At 43.6% G+C, this 20,574-nt stretch overlaps 2 protein-coding genes across 3 annotated transcripts; both read right to left on the reverse strand.

The window, feature by feature from the left end:
• Positions 1–1,179: 1,179 nt before the first annotated feature.
• On the reverse strand, positions 1,180–8,268 carry sostdc1a (sclerostin domain containing 1a; the record flags this gene model as incomplete). Its single annotated transcript, XM_079561579.1, has 6 exons — positions 1,180–1,674; positions 3,533–3,847; positions 6,658–6,830; positions 7,758–7,762; positions 7,857–7,901; positions 8,212–8,268. The coding sequence occupies 6 exons, from the start codon at positions 8,266–8,268 to the stop codon at positions 1,202–1,204; spliced, it is 1,068 nt and encodes a 355-aa protein (XP_079417705.1). The 3' UTR covers positions 1,180–1,201.
• A 3,065-nt stretch (positions 8,269–11,333) lies between these two features.
• On the reverse strand, positions 11,334–19,098 carry ankmy2a (ankyrin repeat and MYND domain containing 2a). Of its 2 annotated transcripts, none has more exons than XM_079562265.1 (10): positions 18,916–19,098; positions 18,584–18,648; positions 16,844–16,982; positions 16,667–16,765; positions 15,435–15,595; positions 14,853–15,067; positions 13,637–13,772; positions 12,575–12,703; positions 11,992–12,121; positions 11,334–11,494 (listed from the first exon to the last, which is right to left on the reverse strand). In XM_079562265.1, the coding sequence occupies exons 1-10, from the start codon at positions 18,980–18,982 to the stop codon at positions 11,376–11,378; spliced, it is 1,260 nt and encodes a 419-aa protein (XP_079418391.1). In that variant the 5' UTR covers positions 18,983–19,098; the 3' UTR covers positions 11,334–11,375. The 2 variants fall into 2 exon arrangements, with proteins under 2 accessions (XP_079418391.1, XP_079418390.1); XM_079562264.1 differs by having other exon boundaries at positions 11,334–11,497.
• Positions 19,099–20,574: the final 1,476 nt, after the last annotated feature.

A 20,574-nucleotide genomic window follows, 5' to 3' on the forward strand; every position in this document is an offset into this window, starting at 1 on the left:
ATTATCAAAATCACTGCAGTTCAAAGCAATAAAAAAATGTGTTCACCAAAATGAAAACATCTTCATGCTTCAGTATGTTGGAGTTTCCACTGTGCGTGTGGCCTGTGTGGGGCTTTTTTCTAGTGAAAAGAAAGAACTTGATATTGAGCTGAATGGAGCCATGTTTCTAAACTCACCACTGGCCAGAAGCCTCAAAAGTACCAAGGTGGCAGGTTGTCACGCTTGACCAGAGAAGCATCTCAGGAGCAACACGTCTTAGATTCCAGTCTTCTTGCAATATGAAGGACTAAGGGCTGCACCGATCCAGCTTCTGCTTCTGATACTGATATAGAACGACTTTCCTAAAAGTGGCCGCTGTGAGTGAAAAAAGTGAATGTCTCTTTTCTCCATTGTGAGATAAATAAAGTCTTACCTTTTCTTGTAAACAAGATGTTACAGATCAATTAGATTTATGAATAAACTAGTGGAAGGATCTGATCATCACAAATTGTGCATTACAAATGTGTTGGAACAGTTATTCTATAACAACATTTCAAAGACTAAAATACAAGCACTTGACCGCTCCAGCAGTGTATGTTACTTTCTGAGGTGATCCAATCATAGGTTAATACAAGTGTTAATGGGATGATTGGGCGTCTTTCATCTTTTCATCTCACCCTGGAGTCTCTGGCCGGACAATTAATGAGTAAAAAAAACATGCTACAACACCTGCAGTGGCCTCTAGGGGCATGAGTTACTTGGTTCTGCTTTAAAATGACATACAGCAGGTTCACTGAGATTTACATGGAGAAAGTTGTGTTTTTAAAACGTTGAGAGTCAAAACAGGTATCGGTTCAGTGTCAGATATTTGTAGCTGATACCCGATATCAGATTTTTCCAGTATCGGATCGGTGCATCCCTACTACAAAAAACAACATATTCTTGTCCATTGACGGAGACAGGTTATAATAGTTATAATTCTGGCTTTTAAACATCATTTTGGAAATGAGTTTCTCCCACTTAAAACAATGGTTTACGGTGATTCAACCACAACATCAGCAAGAAGAAATGTACTTGATTAGTTTCTATGGCCCAATTTGAAGTTGGGTTTGTGCGATTGATGGTTCGTGATGAAGTAGCTTCCCTGATCGTGAGGTCTCTGGACTTTAGACCTGGGGAGGGAAGAGTTTTTCCATCCATAGTCTTCATACTGTGTCCGCTCTCAGGGTTCATGCCAGTTATCCATAAACCTCTTCTTCCCCGGTCTCCTCTTGCTCTTGAACTGATGCTTGTGCAGGAAGTGCGGCGAGGACGACGATGACGACATCAGCTCCTCCTCCTCCTTGAACTTGCTCTCTGATTGGTTGTGCTGCCGGGAGTATCTCTTGCACTTGCACGACGTGACCACGGTGATCTTGTACGTGCGGGTGCTTCCGTCCTGGCACTGCAGCTGGATGCGCTGGGTGCGTGTTTTGTCGTTGACACACCTCCAGTCCTGCCCGACGCCGCCGTGGACGCCGCCCTTCCTGCCCCACAGCCTGCTCCCGCGGGCCGAGCCGATCCAGTTGGGCAGCAGCTGCGCGGGCAGGCACTCGCCCGCACACACCAGCTCCTTGACGGGCTTGAGGCTGGTGCAGTGGCCGTCCGAGATGTACTTGGTGGACCTCAGCTCCCGGCAGCCGATCTGGCCTTTGTCTATGGGGACAAAACAGCAAGAATTAAACAAAGAGAAGAGTAAACTCTGTGATCAAAGGTGGCCTTATGGACTGGGTTTGCTTCAAAAACACTTTCTGGTAACCCCCAGTCAGCGAACCTTCTTTATTTATGTGTGGACAGTGCTCTTCACTTTTCATACTGCTTTGTGTGTCATCTCATGTGACAAGATAAGATATAACATATGGAGTCTGTGTTTTATATGCTTTATTCCTCAGAAATAAAGATTGTTGTCATATATTCTGGCATGTCCTTTATGTTTTGTTTCTCATCATTTGTGATGTGTTTCCCAACCGGGTACTCGAGCACTTGGCAGGAAGTACTTGGAAGGACCTCAGATTTATAAAAGGGAAAAAAAAAGGTGAACTGAGTAGAAAGAAGTTTTTTCAGTAAAAGGATTGACTTTGAGAGCATTTGGCTACATTTTGAGCATTTCACTGTACTAAATACTGAATCTATGTTTAGTTGCTCACTTTGCTTAAAATGCTGGCAGGATCCTCGAGTTTGGGGCACTCGGAGGATAAAGTAATGCCTCAAGGTTGGGAACCACTGAGCAGACTTTTACGCTCAAACAGTGACTCACTTACTCACGTTGCTTTCCCCAGGTACCTTTTTACTCTTGAGAAATATTTTGATCACTATTTTTTACTTCTGGAGTAAAGCTTTTTCAAAGTAATACTACTCTTACTTGTGTCAAAGCATTAGCTACTTTACAAACCTCTGATGATGACATAAGATTAAAGTCTCTCAGTATTTTACTACATGGATTACTGTGGATGTGGAACAGGTGAAATACTACGGCCACAGCTGCCCGATAGGAAATGTAGCTGTCGGGTAGTACTCAGTACTTCAAATATATTTAGTCAAGACAAAGTAAAAAGTAGTGCCCAAATACTAATCTGTGTAGGCTCTCTGAGTGAGGTTCTTGAGTCGTCGTCTGTACTATGTAGTTGAAGTGAAGGACGTTTCATCCAAATCTATGTGCAAAAACACCAAAAGCATAGAGTTTTTACAGCGTTACCTCACGGAGCATTACTATTGTCCCCCCCCTCATCTTCCACGTCTGAAACCCAAACCCAGGCCATTCATGCCCCTCTCGCTCCTCTGAATGGACTCACTCAGAATCTTGTCTCGAAGGCTTTATCTGTCACCGTCTCTGTCCAGCCCTCCAACCAGAGGTGCCTCACCCAGACACAGGAGGGACATGCAGGCTCCGGGCAGAGAGGCCCACCTGGCCCGGGAACCAATCCAGGAATGTTCTTGCTGTGAGGCCAGAGCGCCAACTACTCAGCAACAACAGATCTGCAAAGCCCCACTGAAACAGGTGGTCTGGGTCAAACCCCTCTTATTTAGACCTGTATTTCTGTGTCAATCGCAGGTTTATTTATTTTTATGGCTCACACTCTCGCCCCTGAGCAAGAAGGTCCCAGGTTCTATTCCCCGAAGGTGGGGTTTGTGTAGTTTGCATGTTCTCTCACCAAGTCACCAGTTATTTCCCACTGAACACAAAATATGCCAAGATTTGGAATGAAGACCTGGAGATGGTCCCAGCTGGAACACACGGTCAATCACTCCATGCTGATGGTGGTAAGATACATTAGTAGCCACAGTTTCCCCTGGGGCAGACTGACAGAAGCAAGGCTGCTCACATCTGCGCCAACGGTCCCTCCGACCACCACCAACACTCACATGGTTGCCCAAGGACACAACGGCAGCCTGCACCTACAGGAGCACTACTAAATCCAGACACCTGAGTTAGGGTTATCTGTCTGTCTGTCTGCCTGTGTGGACTTCTGTATTAACAAGTACTTTAGAAAGAGTTTAGTTTCCTCCGACTCACCGCTTCTGTCGCGCGCTCCTCCGCCGCCCCCCCGGCCCCCTGTCCGGGCTCTGTTGAGGAGGGACGTGTTCCCGTGTGGCTCCTGGCCCGGGCCGCTGCTGCCGCCGCTGCCGCTGCGGGGGGACAGCTCCGTGGCCTGGTTGTTGAGGGCCAGGCCGCTCCGCAGCAGCACACCGAGGAGGAGCAGGACGTCGTGCCCGCTCAGGCGCATGCTGGACGGCGTGTGTGACTGCGTGACTCTGGAGGAGGTGGAGGAGGATGAGCCGGCGCTGGAGGCTGGAGCTGATGGGGCAACCGTGCGCGCTCCCACTCTGGCTTTAATAGGCAGGCGGGGACGCGCTCAGGGACAGCAGCCGATTGGTTCACAGCATTACAAAAGCCCCGCCCACGAGACTCACTTGTTGCTTCATAAAAGACCGACACCTTTTCCTCTTGGAGCCAGTGGAATCCAGACAGTGTTTAGAGCTGGGCTTCATTTGTGTTTGTTTCTGTTCATGATATGGACATTTCACACAATGCCTTGTCATTCTGTAAGAGCCACTCTGAAGTAACAGGTTCCCTTTTGCCAATGAGGAAAATCAAACTATGATTGACTTTTTTTTTTTCTACAGGAACGTGTACTGCTCAAACAAACAACTAAACTAAACTAAACTAAACTAAACTAAACTAAACTAAACTAAACTAAACTAAACTAAACTAAACTAAACTAAACTAAACTAAACTAAACTAAACTAAACTAACTAAACTAAACTAAACTAAACTAAACTAAACTAAACTAAACTAAACTAAACTAAACTAAACTAAACTAAACTAAACTAAACTAAACTAAACTAAACTAAACTAAACTAAACTAACTAGCAGCTCGTGACTGAGACGTCCACAATGAGCACAGTCCAGGATCATAGTTAAAACAATCATACAGATCTGTGGTTCTCATAGCAGGTCACAGAGTCACTTTCTTTACATTTATCTCCTATAAAAGTAGGAACATCTGCACAGCATGAAGGACCCGGGTTCGACTCCCACCTGGACGGGGGCTTTCAGTGTGGAGTTTGCATGTTCTCCCCGTGTCTAAAAACATGTACAATAGGTCAGGATGAATGAGAGTGTGTTTGAGAGGGCAAATGTGGCTGGTTTACATGCATGTGTGTTCATTAACATGTCCCAACCAAATCACTTTGACTTGTTTATGAATGTCTTTCAACAATAAAGGCGACACCTGACTGTTCTCACGCAGTGGAACTCGTTTGGTTTTGTCCTCCTTCAGTACATCGCAAACTCATTCAACACTGTGCATTGAGTTCTAAAGCATTTGCCTCCATTTTATAAACAAGCACACTCGTCTTCAGGACATTTCTGTGACAGTGACCCTGAAACGTGAGCCTACACGTTGGGAAATGCGCTGGTGACCTCTCCCTGTGAAGAACTGGGATGCTACAAATATGCTGGGAATGAACTAGGAGCACAATAATAGTTTCATCGGCTTCGTCTGTCATCGTCTGTCATTGTGTGACATCAGAAATCAGGTGTGGGGCTTTCAATTTGTGGAGAAAATACAGTGTTTTGCATAATATTTAAACAGACTAGATGCAAGTTGGCCTTTGTACGCTCACTACTGCCCCCTCAGGTCGTATGTGTAACTGCAGCTTCTATATGAAGCTCATGCATGACGGCACTTCAGACCCGAAGTAACACCTTTCTGAGTGACAGTGCAGGATTTAGAGGCAGTTGTGGTGAACAGGTCTGAGCTCATTCTACACATTAGGACATGGAGGAACATGCAGGAGGAGGAAAATGCTTAGTTTTAACTTCCGGGGTCGTAAACAACAAAAAACTCTTTAATACCACAATCAATATTTGTGAAACTCAACAGAGAGTTACTGAACAGACTTATTTATCAGGCCCAGTAGCCAAAAATGCTGTACCTACTGTTATAAAAGAGATAAATGCTAACGGCGCAGCAGCTACGCTAACCCCTGAAGTACCGACTTTCGGAAATAATACTTTTTTAACAGTAGGTGCTGCATTTTTGGCTAATGATAAATAAGTAGGTTCAGTAATTCTCTGCTGAGGTTCAGAAATCTTGATTGTTGTATTAAAGAGTTTTTTCTTGCATATTAGCCGGAAGCGGAAGTCGTGACGTCACACTTAACAAATGCACAGTCCCTTTAAGAACATTTTAATCCTTATTTGTGTCGTATCTTGCCATCCAATGTCCTCAGCAACAAAACACAACAGCAAAGCGACAAAAATGTGTAAAAAATGCGACAAAAACATTATATAAATGCGGCAACAAGCAATAAAAACTTGACAAAAAAGCAACAATAAAAAGCTTTAAAGAGGGGGTGTTCTGCTTTAAAGAGGGGGTGTTCTGCTTTAAAGAGGGGGTGTTCTGCTTCAAAGAGGGGGTGTTCTGCTTTCTTCAGTCCCACAGCACCAGTCTATATCTCACTACAATGATGACAAACCTTCTGTTGGTCTGTAAATGCAGTAAATTAGAATAACTGCCTTGTATAAAATGTCTCTCTCAAAATGGCTGTAGTGAATGTCTTGAAATAGGCCTCTGTCTCTTTAAGAACCTCTGAGCCTTTAGACACGCCCCCTCCACACGCTGTCTGTGGCATCAGTGGGGAGGGGGTTCTGCTGAGGAGCAGTGGTTGGTTACTCGGCTGGTGACCAAAGCTCGGAGGCGTCTCCAGGAGGTGGGGGCGTTCCTAGGAGGACTCAGGCAAACCTATCCCTAAAATGGCCGCCATCAGAGTTTTTACAGATTACTCAGAAATACGTGAATGTGCCAAGGCAACACTTCAGCCATGTTTTTAATGAGGGAGTGACAGAATAACAGGATGGAAAGCTGGAAAAAGTCCATTTTGCAGAATACCCCCCCTTTAAGAAAAGCAACGGAAACATATCGATGAAAAGCAATGAAATCAAACTAGTGTCAAAATTGCAGCAACGGGACATAAAGATCAGTTTTGTAGATCTTAGCTTTCAAATGAGGAGTTTTTGGATCAGTACTGTATCCTGTAGCCTGTGACTGTTTCCCTGCTTATTGTGACAGTATGTGATGACACCGTGAGTGGGACACACTGGGAGGGAGCCGAGTCCCACAGATGGGCCAGTACCTGAGTGCGTCCTATGTGTGATGTTTTTTGTGTTGCTTTTGTCTTCATTGTGCCGGTAATCCCACTCGGAAGCCAGTTTTCCGGCGTTTTGGACGGCCCCATGAATGCGGCAGGTGTCGAGTGCGTCTTTGTGTTTACCCTCAAACAGAGGCGGCGCAGGTTCAGTGGCTCCACTTCCGAGAGACACAAGAGAAAGATGTTGACACTGGGGGGGGAAGAGACAGAGACCGCGAGGCTCCTGCGGGGGGGGGGGGGGGGGGGGACATACACCGCCCTGACACTCATGGGAAAAACTCTGCTCAAGTTAAGAAATCACAGGTTCTTCAAGTAAAAATAGGCCACAAACAGAAACAAATGCATTTCTTAACTCATTGACTGCCAGCACTCCTCACTGCCACAGGTTTTCAGGATTTTGACTGTTTCTTCAAGACCAACAGTAAATTTAGGTCTCGTCTATGTCAACACGAAACCCACCAAGTTTACAGACGATAGGCCAGAGTAACGCCTCATTTGAAAGCCAAGACCTAATAATCTAGATATAAAATAAAACAAAAAAAACGGAGTGTAACTTTTTTTGTTGTGGTTTTTGTTTTCGTTTGTTGCGTTTTCATCCTCGTTTGCGTCGCTATTTTGATGCTTTCATCAAGAAGCTTTTAGGTTTGGGTAAAGCCAAACTGGAGAAAATGTGCCCGGTTCAGTTGGGGGTTAAGAGGTTAAAGGAACAGGCCATTCTGAGATATGTTCTTACCTGAGCTTAGACGAGTTGATGTGTACCTGTCTGGTCTTTGTGTGTGCCCTCAGTCACGCACAGCAACCAAAGATGTTGTTAGCATTTGGCCTCTCTCAGGTTATTCCTACGGCTCCAAACCGGGGTGAAGTTGGAAGCGACCGAGCTCTTCCACGGGCACATTTCTGCTTTTGAGTTCGTGGTAATTGATGGGAAATAAAAAGCTCGGGAAAAGTTCAGAATCAGTCATTATTTTTTGTTTGAAAGCATAAATCAGACGCTGCCTTCGTAATTTTTCAGCTATTTTCAGTTAAATTGTTGTAGGGGAGAGGGGCGTGGCCGGACAGAGAGAGAGAGATAAAAGGGAGCAGACCACACCTGAAACACGGGATAGAGAGGTCAAAGGTCACGCACAAAGGACCAGAAGAGGTTTTTCAAATACCGGCGCTCTCAGCTTTTTGTGTCGTCTCACCTTAACTCCAAACGACAACACCAAACTGGAGCGACTCTCATGTGTCTGAAACACATTCATATATTCATAGACATATGCAGTTTCATACTTCTGGTAATAGAGGCTGAGGAGCCATTTTCTGTGGGACTCGTGAACATTTCTTCAAATTGTCATCTACTGAGGACGTATAGAGGTAAGAGTCTTTTTTTTATGATATATTCCAAACTCAGTCCTTATTTGGGTCACGGCTTGTGTGGCTAAGACAGTTAGCGTTGAGCCTTCTTTCCCTAACTACTTCCTAACTGACAGATCAATTCGGACGCTACTAAAAATGGCGGACACTGACGCACATCCGGCTTGGCGTAAGACCTCTCACCAATTTACCGGTTTCGGACGGAGCCCCAATCCACTGCACCGCCTCCTGAAGGCTCATGAACTCGGCCAATCTCTGCACAACCGTGAAATGGACAGTTTCTCTGCATGACATTTCATTAAAGTGGACATGTCCTGCATACAGAGCTTAAAGATAGACTTAAAAACCTTATTTTGGGAGCCTCAGCTTTGATTTTCAGTTTCATCAGATGAAAATATGTCTCAGTAAGAATTAAATACTAAAAATGAAAAATGGGCCTTCTCCTGCAGGCAGCTATGGGAGTCATTTAAAAAAAAATAACTCAGTTGATAATTAAAAATGTGGAGGACAGTTTTAGGGGTTTGAACAATGACAATGATGAAGCACAGAACGAGGCGCTGACGCCATAGAAGAAGAAACAGCTAAATTTAAGAGTTTTGTTTGAGGATTAGCTCAAACCTGTGAATGTTGTGAAATACTACACTCCAGGTCTTTCTCTGATGAGGGAACAACGTTAAAACATTGGTTGAACCTCAATAAAGTCGATTTTGCACGATATGTCCACTTCAAATAAAATCATGAGCTTTGTCCTAAATAAAGGCTATGGAAGCATGAAGCCGGTCATGCAGCGTTCAGGGCCACAGCATCTGGAAGCCAATCTGACAGCCAGGGGAAGTCAATGCACTTTACACTTTACTTTACAAGAACGAACCTTGAGCCACATCCATCCATCCATCTTCTTCCGCTTTATCCGGGGCCGGGGCCGGGTCGCGGGGGCAGCAGCCTCAGCAGAGATGCCCAGACTTCCCGATCCACACACACCTCCTCCAGCTGTTCTGGGGGGACCCCGAGGCGACCACATGGAGCCATCATTTGCATAATCTCCACTTTGAAAGAACCAAGGCTTAGCTCATCATCAGTCTGTTTAGTTTCATATGGTGTTGACAGTGGTTCATGTTTGAAACGTTCAGTGATATTTGAACAGTGCAGCTTATAAAGAGTCCATTCTGACATTTGGGCAGTTCCGAACTGCTAAAGAAACCTCAAGGTCGCCCTCATGCCCTCGGCTTCAAAAGGTTAAAGAACAGGAGGAAGGAGAAGCAGCCATTTTGACACTATGCAGCCAGAGAATTTAAATGTCTGCAGAATAAAGCATCACAATGCAAAACAAGACATGTGTGTGATTTGACACATCAGCGGGGCCAGTGGCTTGTGCCCGTTATCGGAGCACATTTACATCATGAGGTCTGCTTATGAAGTCACTCACATTAAAAGTATGATGGCATCTTCTATTGTGTTGTCGTGTTTAATGTGTGGGTTTATAGTTGGCAGAATTGTTAAGAATAGGAGTAAGATTCATTGCAACAAAGATCAGAGCTGCATGTCCAGTGAAATGTTGCCCCCTGCTGGCCACTGAGGTGTAAAGGAACTCTGCGTGCTAAAAGCTTGAACTTTCGCTTTTCATTGAATTAAAAACAGAAATACCATGAGTCTCTTCAACAATGACATTGGTTTTCAGTAGGCTACTTGTCTAAATTAAACAGACAGCAGACTTTACATGGGAATTATTTCTTTTATTATGTGAAATACATTAAGGCCATGATTCCAACAGGAGGAAATGTTTTTTTTGTGCTGATCTCCGTCGCATCACGAGCTGTTATTACTTTCATGTTACATTTACATTATACATGATCTGATCCTGAGCATCATCATCCACTTTATCTTTTTGGTCAACGCTTTCCAGCCCAATCATTCATCCACAACTGGACAGATTCAAACCCCTCGCTACAGACTCTTAAGGCAGAATTATCACCGTGCAAAAACACACAGTTAAAACGACTTGAATTCAGAATTTCACTCAATTTTTGTATTCTTTTATAGACCTTCCTCACTTTAATTTGACCTTGAACCTGTTGGACATTTTTTTTAGAGGTAGGGGAAACTAGAGCACCCTGAGGAACCAACGCAGACACGGGGAAAACATTCAAACGCTGCACAATTTCTCTAGAAAGTCCAGTTTGACACATTTAGACTAAGGATGTCTTTTGGAACAAGTGAATTGAAGTCTTGCAAACGAGACGTGCCTCCGACATCCAATACCAGCATCAAGAGGCTTCTACTCATAATCTGTGATGGAAAAATCATTAAAACAAGAATAATCTTCACTAAATGTCCTTGGCTTTGACTCTATTAGGTCACATTAATATAAACACGATCCGATCATTAAACAGTTTGTGCATTACAAACATGTTGGATCAGTGATCCAAAGTAGCAGCCGCCGTTTAATATATTTTAAAGACTGAAACCTTCAGCAGTGGCCAATGTTAATCTGTTACATTTCCACTACCTCTGGAAGCACATGCGGCTCTTTAAAGCCGGCCGTGCAGCTCTTTGGAGCTTTGGTGAAAAGGGATAACCCATAATGTGTTTTCATCAGAGTGACAATCAGCAATAGTATGAGGAAAAACGTTTGCCAGAAGGATGGCTGTGACTCACTTGGGGAAGGACCAGGTATGCATTTATTTCATTATTTCATTTGTTTCAAAGATTTCTTTTCTGACTATAAATTAAAAATGCGTATGCTTTGTTGTTTTAGGATAAAAACGCTATTTCTTTTGGTTTAAAAGTGACCAAAGAGGCTCTGGTGATGGTGAAGGTGGCCTCCTTTATTACTTCCCATCAGCATTAGCATTAGCATTAGCATTAGCATTAGCATTAGCATACTGCTGCGAGCTACTCTTTTTGCACAGTGATCAAGAACACAAGTTTGTGGAGGTTAAACCTGGTTCAGAGCTTCAAAATGAGCAGCAGCATGTCCATATTCACTTAGATTTAGTTTGTGACAAAACGGTATGGGTTATGGGATATTTGGGACCAATACCTAATACGGTACATTTTGAAGGATCGGCTCAAATATCTGATACCAGCATCAGATCAGTGCATCCCTACTATCAAACAGATCCTAACCTTGGATCAGAACCACAGCTCCAAGTACAAGATTAATCCAAGTCGTTTTAACTTAATAACTAGTAATTTTGCGGTGCCACGGCCCACACGCATCCACAATAGCAGTATAAAAAAGTCACCTTAGCCACAGTCTCTCGTAGTAAATAAATATGAGCGAGTCCATACAAGAGTCTGTTGAGCCTCCTCCTCTGCAGTGCACGCGGGACAGTACGGCTCAGAGCTCAGTTTTCCACAGCAGCGATGGGCACTGGGTTCACAGAGGTTTCAGCTGGTGATTCTTCTGTTCCTTCACTGTTGGCTGACACCGACAGGTCGTCCATAGACTCCGTGGCCTCTTGAACTGCTGGAAAAAATAATTAGGATAAAAGTTAATGATGCTTTTGGTTGCTTCTTCTACTGCAGACACACTCCTATCTGTATTTCCCGGATTTTTACTGTATTTGCCTCAAAGCTGGAATACGAAAGGGAGCTCTACATTTTTAAAGCCCATAATCCAGTATTAAACTCGTTCTGGGCAGTTCTGTGCTCAATGTGCCACTGATTTCAGCTCCGGCTCATCCTGTCCTCACATAGGCCATTACCCAAGACATTTTGAAGCCTTAGTTGTGCCTGGTATGTCCCATGAAAAAGATTCTCAAATCTCAAAGGGAATTCTGGCACCAGAAAGGAACCTATTGAACATGTTTCGAGTGGCAGCGGACACATATGTAGACGAACCCAAGACCTTGCTGTGTCTATTTTGGCATTTTCTAAAGACATGACTTGACCGTTACCATTTCCTCTTCAGTGACTGGAGAACTTGCTGAAATGGCGAATGGTCTCAGCGCTTTCTCTCACCTTTGCTCTGCTGTTGCCGGAGCTTGGCCGACTCCGCCTCGTGTTGCTCCCTCTGCTCCTGCAGCGTCTTACACACTTTCTTATGAGTGAACCAGTGCAGCTTCTGACACGCCTGGTCGCAGTAGATCACCTGAGGGAGACCAATGTTCATTTATTTGATCATACTCAAGTATGCCTTTTACTATTGTGTGATCCGAGCCTCGTCACATGAAGGAAAAACACAGGCAACTTACACTCTCGCCTTTCATCACCGCGCACATATGAGAGGCAGGTTTTATGTTTCTCTCAGAGTGTGCTTCTGTTTTATAGAAGGAAACCACTGTTCAGATGTTTGAGCTTCTGCTTGATTACAAAAAGCTTGTTTTTTCAGCTTTTTGGTCAGAAACCTGCATATTTTTGTCTCTAATTTTTCTTTTGGTACATTTGGTGGTGACATAGACTTAGAACTAGATTTTCTGTGGGTCTTGAAAAAAACAGTCAGAAACCTCTGGCAGTGGGGAGCTCTCAGATATGAAAACAGCTGGCAGACAATGAGTTAAGGACTCCAGGTAGCCCGTTTGTGTAAATAGCTCTCCAGACGCACCATTTTACAGATGGAGCACCTCTTCTGCGCTCCCTTCTCCCCACAGGACGTGCAGAACTCCGTGTCCATGAAGCCCACCTGCCCCGTGATGGCCTGGGTCAGCACCGACAGCGCCGTGGGGTCATTGCCCTGAAATCCAGACACAAGAGCGACGCTGGTAAATGCAGTGTTATTACAGAATCCACTGTTTAAAACCTCCTGAATCAGGATTTGAAAGATCTGATGGTCTGCCGTAACAAGTGAATGTGTTTAATGACAAATGTAACTGTTTTGTTACTTGGCTTGAAGAATTGGAAACATTTTAGTAGAGTTTAATTAGAAGGTTAGCATAACACAGGGGTCTGAAACCTGCGGCTCTTAAGCTCCCCTGTAATGCTCCCTTTGGCACAATCGTTTCCCCCACAAATATAGGAAGGACACAAAAAGACCTTCATAGTTCATGGTTTGATTTAAGCAATTTCAAAGTAAGCCTCTCATGCAGACTGCACTTCTGCTTGTTGTATTCCGTGGCTGTAACACGTCAAATTTAACAAATGGCTCTACTGATGATGAACGATGCAGACCCCTGAACTAAGCCTCGGCCTGCAGGGTGTGCACAACCATGCAGGCACCAAAGTGGAAGCACATTACCCCTGTCCTGGCGGCTCTCAGTCACTTTTAGAATACAGTTTTTTCTTCTACTCACTTTGAAATGTCTACATGGGTTAGCCTCACTCTACCTGTCTGAGCTATTGCAGAGCCTTGAGGTCCGCTGACCAGCTCCTGCTGTCGGCTCCAGTCTAGAGGAGACGGGGCGTGGCCTCTCACAGCACATGAGGACTACACACACACTGGAGCATTTAAAAACTGCTCAACACACATCAGACACTAACAATGTACTCGACACCTATTTTATTATTGTCTCCAACTGTTATTCAATATATAATGACCATTGTTTTTGTTTCTCTCAATGAGTCTGTTCAGCACTTTGGTCAACTGTAGGTTTTGTTAAGTGCTATAGAAATAAAGATTTGATTGATTGATTAGTGTTTTTACAACAGTATATTTGTTTTCCTGACTTACGATCTCCACAGGAGCGATGCTGCGGACCAGCTGCTGCAGTAGCGTGGCGTCGCAGTATGGGAACTTTCGAATGGACTCTCGGATAAACTTTTCCTGGTATACGGGGAATCCATCCGTGTCTCTGCCCTTCAGCAAACTGCAGGGACAAAACATACGCCACAAATGGATGTTGATCTGCTCACACTTAGGCTTCAAATCAGAAGCATAGGTGCATTTCAGCTCGTTTAAAATACAAAAATCAGCTGATTCCAAAGCAAAAATCGGCAACATAAAATGTATATAACATGGTGGGAGGTGTACAAACACAAGGTTTCCCAGTTCCCCTGAGGCCTAGGAAGTTGTGTGAAGGCTTCATTTTAAACCTCTGACTGGGCTCTTCATCACTTTCGGCTCCGGAGAGATATGGGCCGATAGCTGATATTGTAGTATCAGGGTTTCCACAGGGAGAAGCAAGTCAAATTTAATGCTTTTTAATGACATTTTTAATGCCCAAATACTTTATTTTAATGCCACCACATCTGCAATATTTTATATAAGATTTGCAAACATTTCACTTTGGGCAAACAATGTGTTCAATTTCAGTATACAGTATTTCAGTAAAAATTGTTGAGCAATGTAATAATTGTCCAACAAATGTTGATTTAAAGCCAGTTTGAATCCAATGTGATGCTTTTTAATGACATTTAAGGCCTTGAATTTGACAAAAGTAGTTTGATGACTATCTAATGGCTCTTTTATTACATTCATTGTGTCTTCTTGAGTAATAAAGTTTTTGGTTTCTTTTTAAAAGACACTAGGTTGAAACAAACAAAAGGCCTCTGACAAAGACGGAAGTAGTTCCTTGTCCGTCGAAACGCGTAAGGTAATTGAACAGCTTTTGTTTGTTTCAACCTACTGTCTTTTAAAAAGAAACCAAAAAGTTTATTTAATGCCTCGTCGAAACCCTGAAAACACCCAAATATCGTCCAGGCGTTTTGTCAGTCGACCTCAAGTCATGTGGAACCAAACGTGGCTGTATTAGTGAATGGATATGCGTGTGAATCATGGAGCGATTTCACAAGCGTCAGTCGACAAAACATGATATACATTATTATGGGTGAGTTTAATATATATATTTTTACTTTGATATTAAATCTAAGATAATACGGGAGAAAACTAGCCATAAGTCTCAGTATTGACCACTGAATTGTAACGAAACCATAGCCGCTGCACCCACCACTTGATGAGGCCGTCCAGCTTGTCCTCGCGGTCCTTGAGGAAGGAGGCGCACTTGCCCAGCACACAGCTGATGTAGTGCATCTTCATGGCCAGCACCTCGTTCATGTCCTGCTGCTTGATGCACTTCTCGCTGATGAGCTCCATGACGCGGCGGCACTTGTCCAGAGCCCCCACCTCGGCCAGCAGCGGGTTGTCCTTCACCAGCAGCACCATCTGAAACACCCACACACTGTTCACTGTATATGCAAGACCAGCGGCTGTTTACCACTGATATTTGCTGTTAGCGCATTGTAGATAAGATAAAGCTGCTAAAACTACTTTGAATTACTGTATGACATGCCTAAAAAAAATTAACACAGAATTTCACAAACATTGTTAAAATTGTTCAGTAAGCAAATAAATTCTATTGTACACAACATTAAGCATACTATTATCAGTAGTTAAACATCTACCAGGAAGCTGAACTCCTGATGGATCTTCTAAATGTGCAAATGTGCAGTGTACTTCAGCTTAACACATTGACATCCAAGGTGTTTTCTACGCTGAGTCCTTCTTCACTAAGGTTTGCTGTGTTGTTCACCTTGACAGGGTTGAGGTTGGTGCTCATGATGACCTTATGCAGGGGGCCGGCCAGTTTGTGCGGGAGTTTGGGCTCCTTCTCCAGCCCCTGAGCCCTGGTGTAGTAGTCCAGTCTGGCTCTGGAGAAGAAGTTGTTGATCACTGTCACGCAGTCGTGTTGACCTGCAGTGGAAAAACACAAATGTAAAACAAACAAAAAAACACCACTGAATGCAAAGCTGTATCCTCTTTTTCAGCACACTCATCCACATTTTAAAGCAGATTGCTTTAACTTAAACTTCAAAAGATTGTGTCTTGGTGCAAGTTGGAAATAAGTTCGCTATTCTAGGTCTAAAAAGTAAATAAATCACATCATCTATATTGAAGTCAGGTTACACCCCAAAAAGAAAGACTGTGGTCCAAACAAAAGCATAACTGGCTAAAAAATCTTTCAAACAAGCATTTGTTTTATTAAACATTCATTAGTGCTTTTGTTTGTGTTGGCCTTCATGGTTGAGGACAGTTGCCATGGTTCTGTGGTGTAGGGCAGTGGTCCGTCACAAGCACTAAAGGGACATCCTAAGATGACTTTGACGTATAAAAATGAAAAATATTGAATATCTGAAGTGAAAAGTGCTTGGATTTATGAATCGAGGTCAAATAACCCATTTAAAAAGGTCCATTATGGGACGTTTTATGCGAAGAAAAAAATGTGACATTGCTACATATTTAATCTGTATGGATGGATCGTTTACATTTCCCATCAGTGGTCTTTAAAACACTCCAGGGTCAATTGTTTTGAGGGTTACAGGTGGGTTTTCACTACTGTTGAAACCATCGCCATGGCTACACATACATTCCATCCAGAAAAACTAAAAAACTAATAATCCTGTAGCATCAGAGCACAGCACAGACGCCATGCAAATCACCCATACAGCCACAGGGTCACTATAAGCTCAAGTACACACTAAGAGAAAGGTTTTATTCCACACATAAAAAGCTTCATAATACACCTTCAAATACGTATATTACTCAACTTGGTGTAGGTCTATGAGCTGGGAATAACTAAGGATTCTTCCCCTACAGAGTACATACATATAACATGCATGAGGATTGATTATTTGAACTAATAATATTTTTGACTCTGACCCCACTGCTGTCAGACAGTCCAATGGGAAGTCACATGTCGCTCGTGTGCAAATAGACTCTGCTTTTCAGTGAAACATACAAACTGGAGCTGGCGTCAAACCATACCGACGAAAGCTGCCATTTGAGCGGCTGTCCTCCCCACAGAGTTGACCACGTCCGTCTCTGCCCCGGCATCCAGCATCATGGCCGTGATGTCGGTCTTTCCTAAAACCAGGAAATAGAGCCTTTAGAGAGCCTCTTATAACCCGCCTCCAAAACTTCAGTGTGTTAAGTTTCATCTACCTGACAGCCCGGCAAACATGAGCGCGGTGTAGCCGTGCTCGTGCTGGTTACAGTTCACATCAGCTCCGTGCTGAAGGAGAAGCTTACACATGTCGGCTTTCCCCTTGTAGGCAGCGTGCATCAGAGGAGTCATCCCATACTAAAGAGAAACAACGGTTACAAGCTTTTCATCAGCTGAATACAACCTTTCTGACTAATATGTGGAGACCAAGAATACATACTAGATACTTAGTTTAGAAAAACACAAAGCTGGAATATCCCCCACTGAGAAGTACGTCCTCCGAGATTACACAATAAATAAAGTATATTCAATCAGAGTGGAAGAAGTCAAATTTGTTTTTTTCACTGGCAAAACATTACTGCGTTCGGCCTTTCCTTCGCACACTTCCATTCTGTTTTCAAAGGGGGAAACCAAGTACTTTTTCCTCATGTGTTTGGGACATGTGTGCACAGGGGCCTCTTCAGATGGAAGGTGAAGAGTGCTATTGTCTAACACATATGTTCTACACTGAGCAACTGCTTTTCTGTAGTGGCAGATTAAACGTTAACAACGATCAGGATGAATCTTGGACCATTCACTTTATAAAACTGCTGCAGTTCAGCGAGACTTCTGGGTGTTCACTTACTTTTTCCACACTGTGTTGTGAATATTTACATGTTATGGCCAACAAAAATATGATAAAATGTAAATGTTTGGGTGGTATTAGTTTAAAGCAGCACTAAGTTAGAGGCCACAAGCGCCACTGCAAGTGTCGTAGCACGATGCGTTTCTTTACTTATTGTCCGTGAGAGTAAATACTACGCTGACTTGGCTGTAAATATTGTTCAAGAGGTGCTAGCCCACGATTAGCTTTGCCCGTTAGCCTGCTAGCTTCTTCTTTGTGATTCCACCAGTGCGTATTGGTGACTCCGACCTGGTGGCAGGAAAGTTGCAATTGTGGTTTTCTGGCCAGAGACTCTTTTTTTGGTGTTTTCATCACGGTTTGTCACTTTTTTACCGCGTTCTCCTTGCTTTTCTGGCACATTTTGTTGCCCTTTTTTTTTTTGCCTTATCATCACATTCCCAATCGTGTTTTTGTCGCTTGTTTATTGTGTTTTTGACGGGGTTTTTTGTGTTTTTATCCTCATTTTTGTCGCTATTTGATACTTTGTTCCAGAAGCTTTTAGATTTGGGTAAAGCCAAGCTGGAGAAAATGTGTCGGTTCAGGGGGTTAGCAACAAAAAAGCAACCAAAGAAAAACAGAAAAGTGACAAAAATGTGCGACGAAAAAGCAACAAAGGCGGCACAAAAGAGCAAAAGAGCGCCAAACAAATGTGACAACGAAAAAGCAAAAACAGTGACGAAAAAGTAACAAAAATGAAATGGAAAATTACGCCACCGAAGAGCAACAAAAGAGCAATGTCACGTCAAAAAGAGGTTGCGACAACACGGCCACAAGGCGACACAGTTCCGTTTGATGAGTTTTGTGGGTCTTAGCTTTCAAATGAGGCGTGACACTGGCCTGTAGGCTGTGACAGGCCAGTGACCTTATGGATTTGGGTAAAGCTGAACTGGAGAAAATGCGCTTGGCTAAGGCGGGGGTTAAGCGGCTAAACTATTTTACCAAAGACACAATATTTGGATTTGAGTAAACTTTAGGATTAGCTTCTGTTCGAACTGCTTTGAATACTTCCTCAGTCCAAATGCCATGTCTCTGGAGGTAAAGGCTAACTTTAGCTTTAGAGTAGCTGGTATTTTACCTCATCCAAACAGTTGACCCGCACATCCTTACAGCCCAGCAGCCGAGAGGCTTCCTGTACGTTTCCTGAAAGCACAACATTAACACATTATTGATGGATACAGGCAAAACACAAAGTAGCATGTCAGGGTTAGCTTGTTGCTTTTCCAGATGCTAAAAAGCTAACATAAAGGGTGTCACTCATTGGACAATTACCCCACCGAGACGACTGACCACGCATTTGGTCATACGAGTGTGAATTTAAACGCAAATGTGGGAAATCTGAGTGGAGCTGATGCTAACAGGTGCTAGCTAACTCTGTGTTGGGGATTAGCCTTAGCACAAGAGGCTTACCTCCTGTAATAACCTGGAACAACTCCTTCTCACTCGGGGACAGGTCTCCTTTCTTGGGGGCCGACATGTTGCTGTGACGAGGAGGAGAAACAAACAAGAAAAAGCGCCAGTACCGGGTTGGAAAAAGTGGCAAACAGGCCTTGAATGTGCAGCAAAATCAATCACTGGCTACACATGACAGCAACGCTACGGCTAACAGGGGGCGGGGTCTGGACTGAACCATTTACTGCTGCAAGAGGGGTGTTTGTGCAAGGGTTTTTGTTTTGTGTAAGAAAAAACAACATAGCGAGGGGTACATTAAACAAAACAACAATACAAAACAACATAAAAAAAAGGGGGAGGGGGGAAGAAAGAAAGAAAGTTACACAGCACTTTGTTACGTGTTGTGCACTTTTCAATCTTCCCACTTAAACCGGGGCGGACTGGCCATATGTCCGATCTGGAAGAGCACAGAGGGGCCACTGGCTCTAAGGCCCCCTGTCTGGCGTCTCAAATACTCCTTAACCGAGCTGTACCCAAATCTAAAAGGTTGTTGCTAGATCGTCGGCTCGGGAGGGCCGGTCTGCTGTGATTTTGTATAGATCTATGAGTTACTTTCTTGAAAAATACAAATATCCCTAATCCTACCCTTAAGGTTAATCATATCCCTGGCCCTAACCTTAATTTGCGTCATGGGATGTCACGTTTTCACAGCAGACCTTCCCTCCCTCCCGAGCCGACGATCTAGCAACAACCGATCTAAAAGTTTGAAAGAAAAGCATCAAAAACTAAACAAAAATGGACCGGAAATGCAACAAAAAAGCAATGAAAACCCCACAAAAAGCCACAAAAACGTGACAACAAAACGTAACAAAAACACAACAAAAAAGTGACAAAAACATGACACAAAAGCAATGAAAAAGCAACAATACAGCCACAAAAACTGGCAAAAAATGTGACCAAAACACGGCAAAAAGCCACGAAAACAGCGATGAAAAAGCAACACAAACGTGACAAAAATGGGGCGACAACGTGACAAAAAGTAACAATCACTTTTGCAGGTAGAACTCTTGATACGGTGGCACAGCGGTTAGCACTTGTGCTTCACAGCTAGAAGGTCCTGGGTTCGATCCCCGGCCAGAGGGGGCCTTTCTGCGGAGTTTACATGTCCTCCCTGTGTCTGCGTCGGCTTCCTCTGAGTACGCCGGTTTGCCCTGCCACTAGAGTGTGAGTGGTTGGTGGTGGTCTCAGGGGCCGATGGCACAGATACATCTACCCCAGGGCAGCTGTGGCTACAACAGTAGCTTTGTATATATTTTAATTATTTTTGTCTTTGTAGAAGTTGGCTGCTTTGCACTGAGTGTGGCCTCCGGATTGATGGGTACCACCCACCATTTGGAGAAGATCTACGCCAGCTGGTCCACTACACATTGTGGTCCAAAAAGAAAAAAAGAAGTGATCTAAATACACTTTTTGACATAAACTATGAGTGTGCAATGCTGTTTTTTTGTTTTTTTGATGATTTTCCTCAACATCTGCACCACTTTTGGTGTGCGTTACTCCTCTTCTCAGTAGCTTCCATTAGCTAGCATCACAACTACAGTGTAGTGCTTTGAGAAACTTGGTAACACAGGCTTGCAAAGCACCTTAAGCTATTATTATTATTATTATTATTATTAT

Source organism: Gobius niger (genome assembly GCF_951799975.1).
Source record: "Gobius niger genome assembly, chromosome: 8".
Taxonomy (NCBI): Eukaryota; Metazoa; Chordata; class Actinopteri; order Gobiiformes; family Gobiidae; genus Gobius; species Gobius niger.

What these genes read in the sequence shown, in the direction of transcription:
- ankmy2a (XM_079562264.1), bottom strand. Translation starts at nt 18,982, where the DNA reads ATGTCGGCCCCCAAGAAAGGAGACCTGTCCCCGAGTGAGAAGGAGTTG. An exon ending in GTTCCAGGTTATTACAGGAG is followed by an intron (nt 18,649 to 18,915) that starts GTAAGCCTCTTG and finishes TTGTGCTTTCAG; the next exon opens with GAAACGTACAGGAAGCCTCT. An exon ending in CCGGCAACAGCAGAGCAAAG is followed by an intron (nt 11,498 to 11,991) that starts GTGAGAGAAAGC and finishes TATTTTTTCCAG; the next exon opens with CAGTTCAAGAGGCCACGGAG.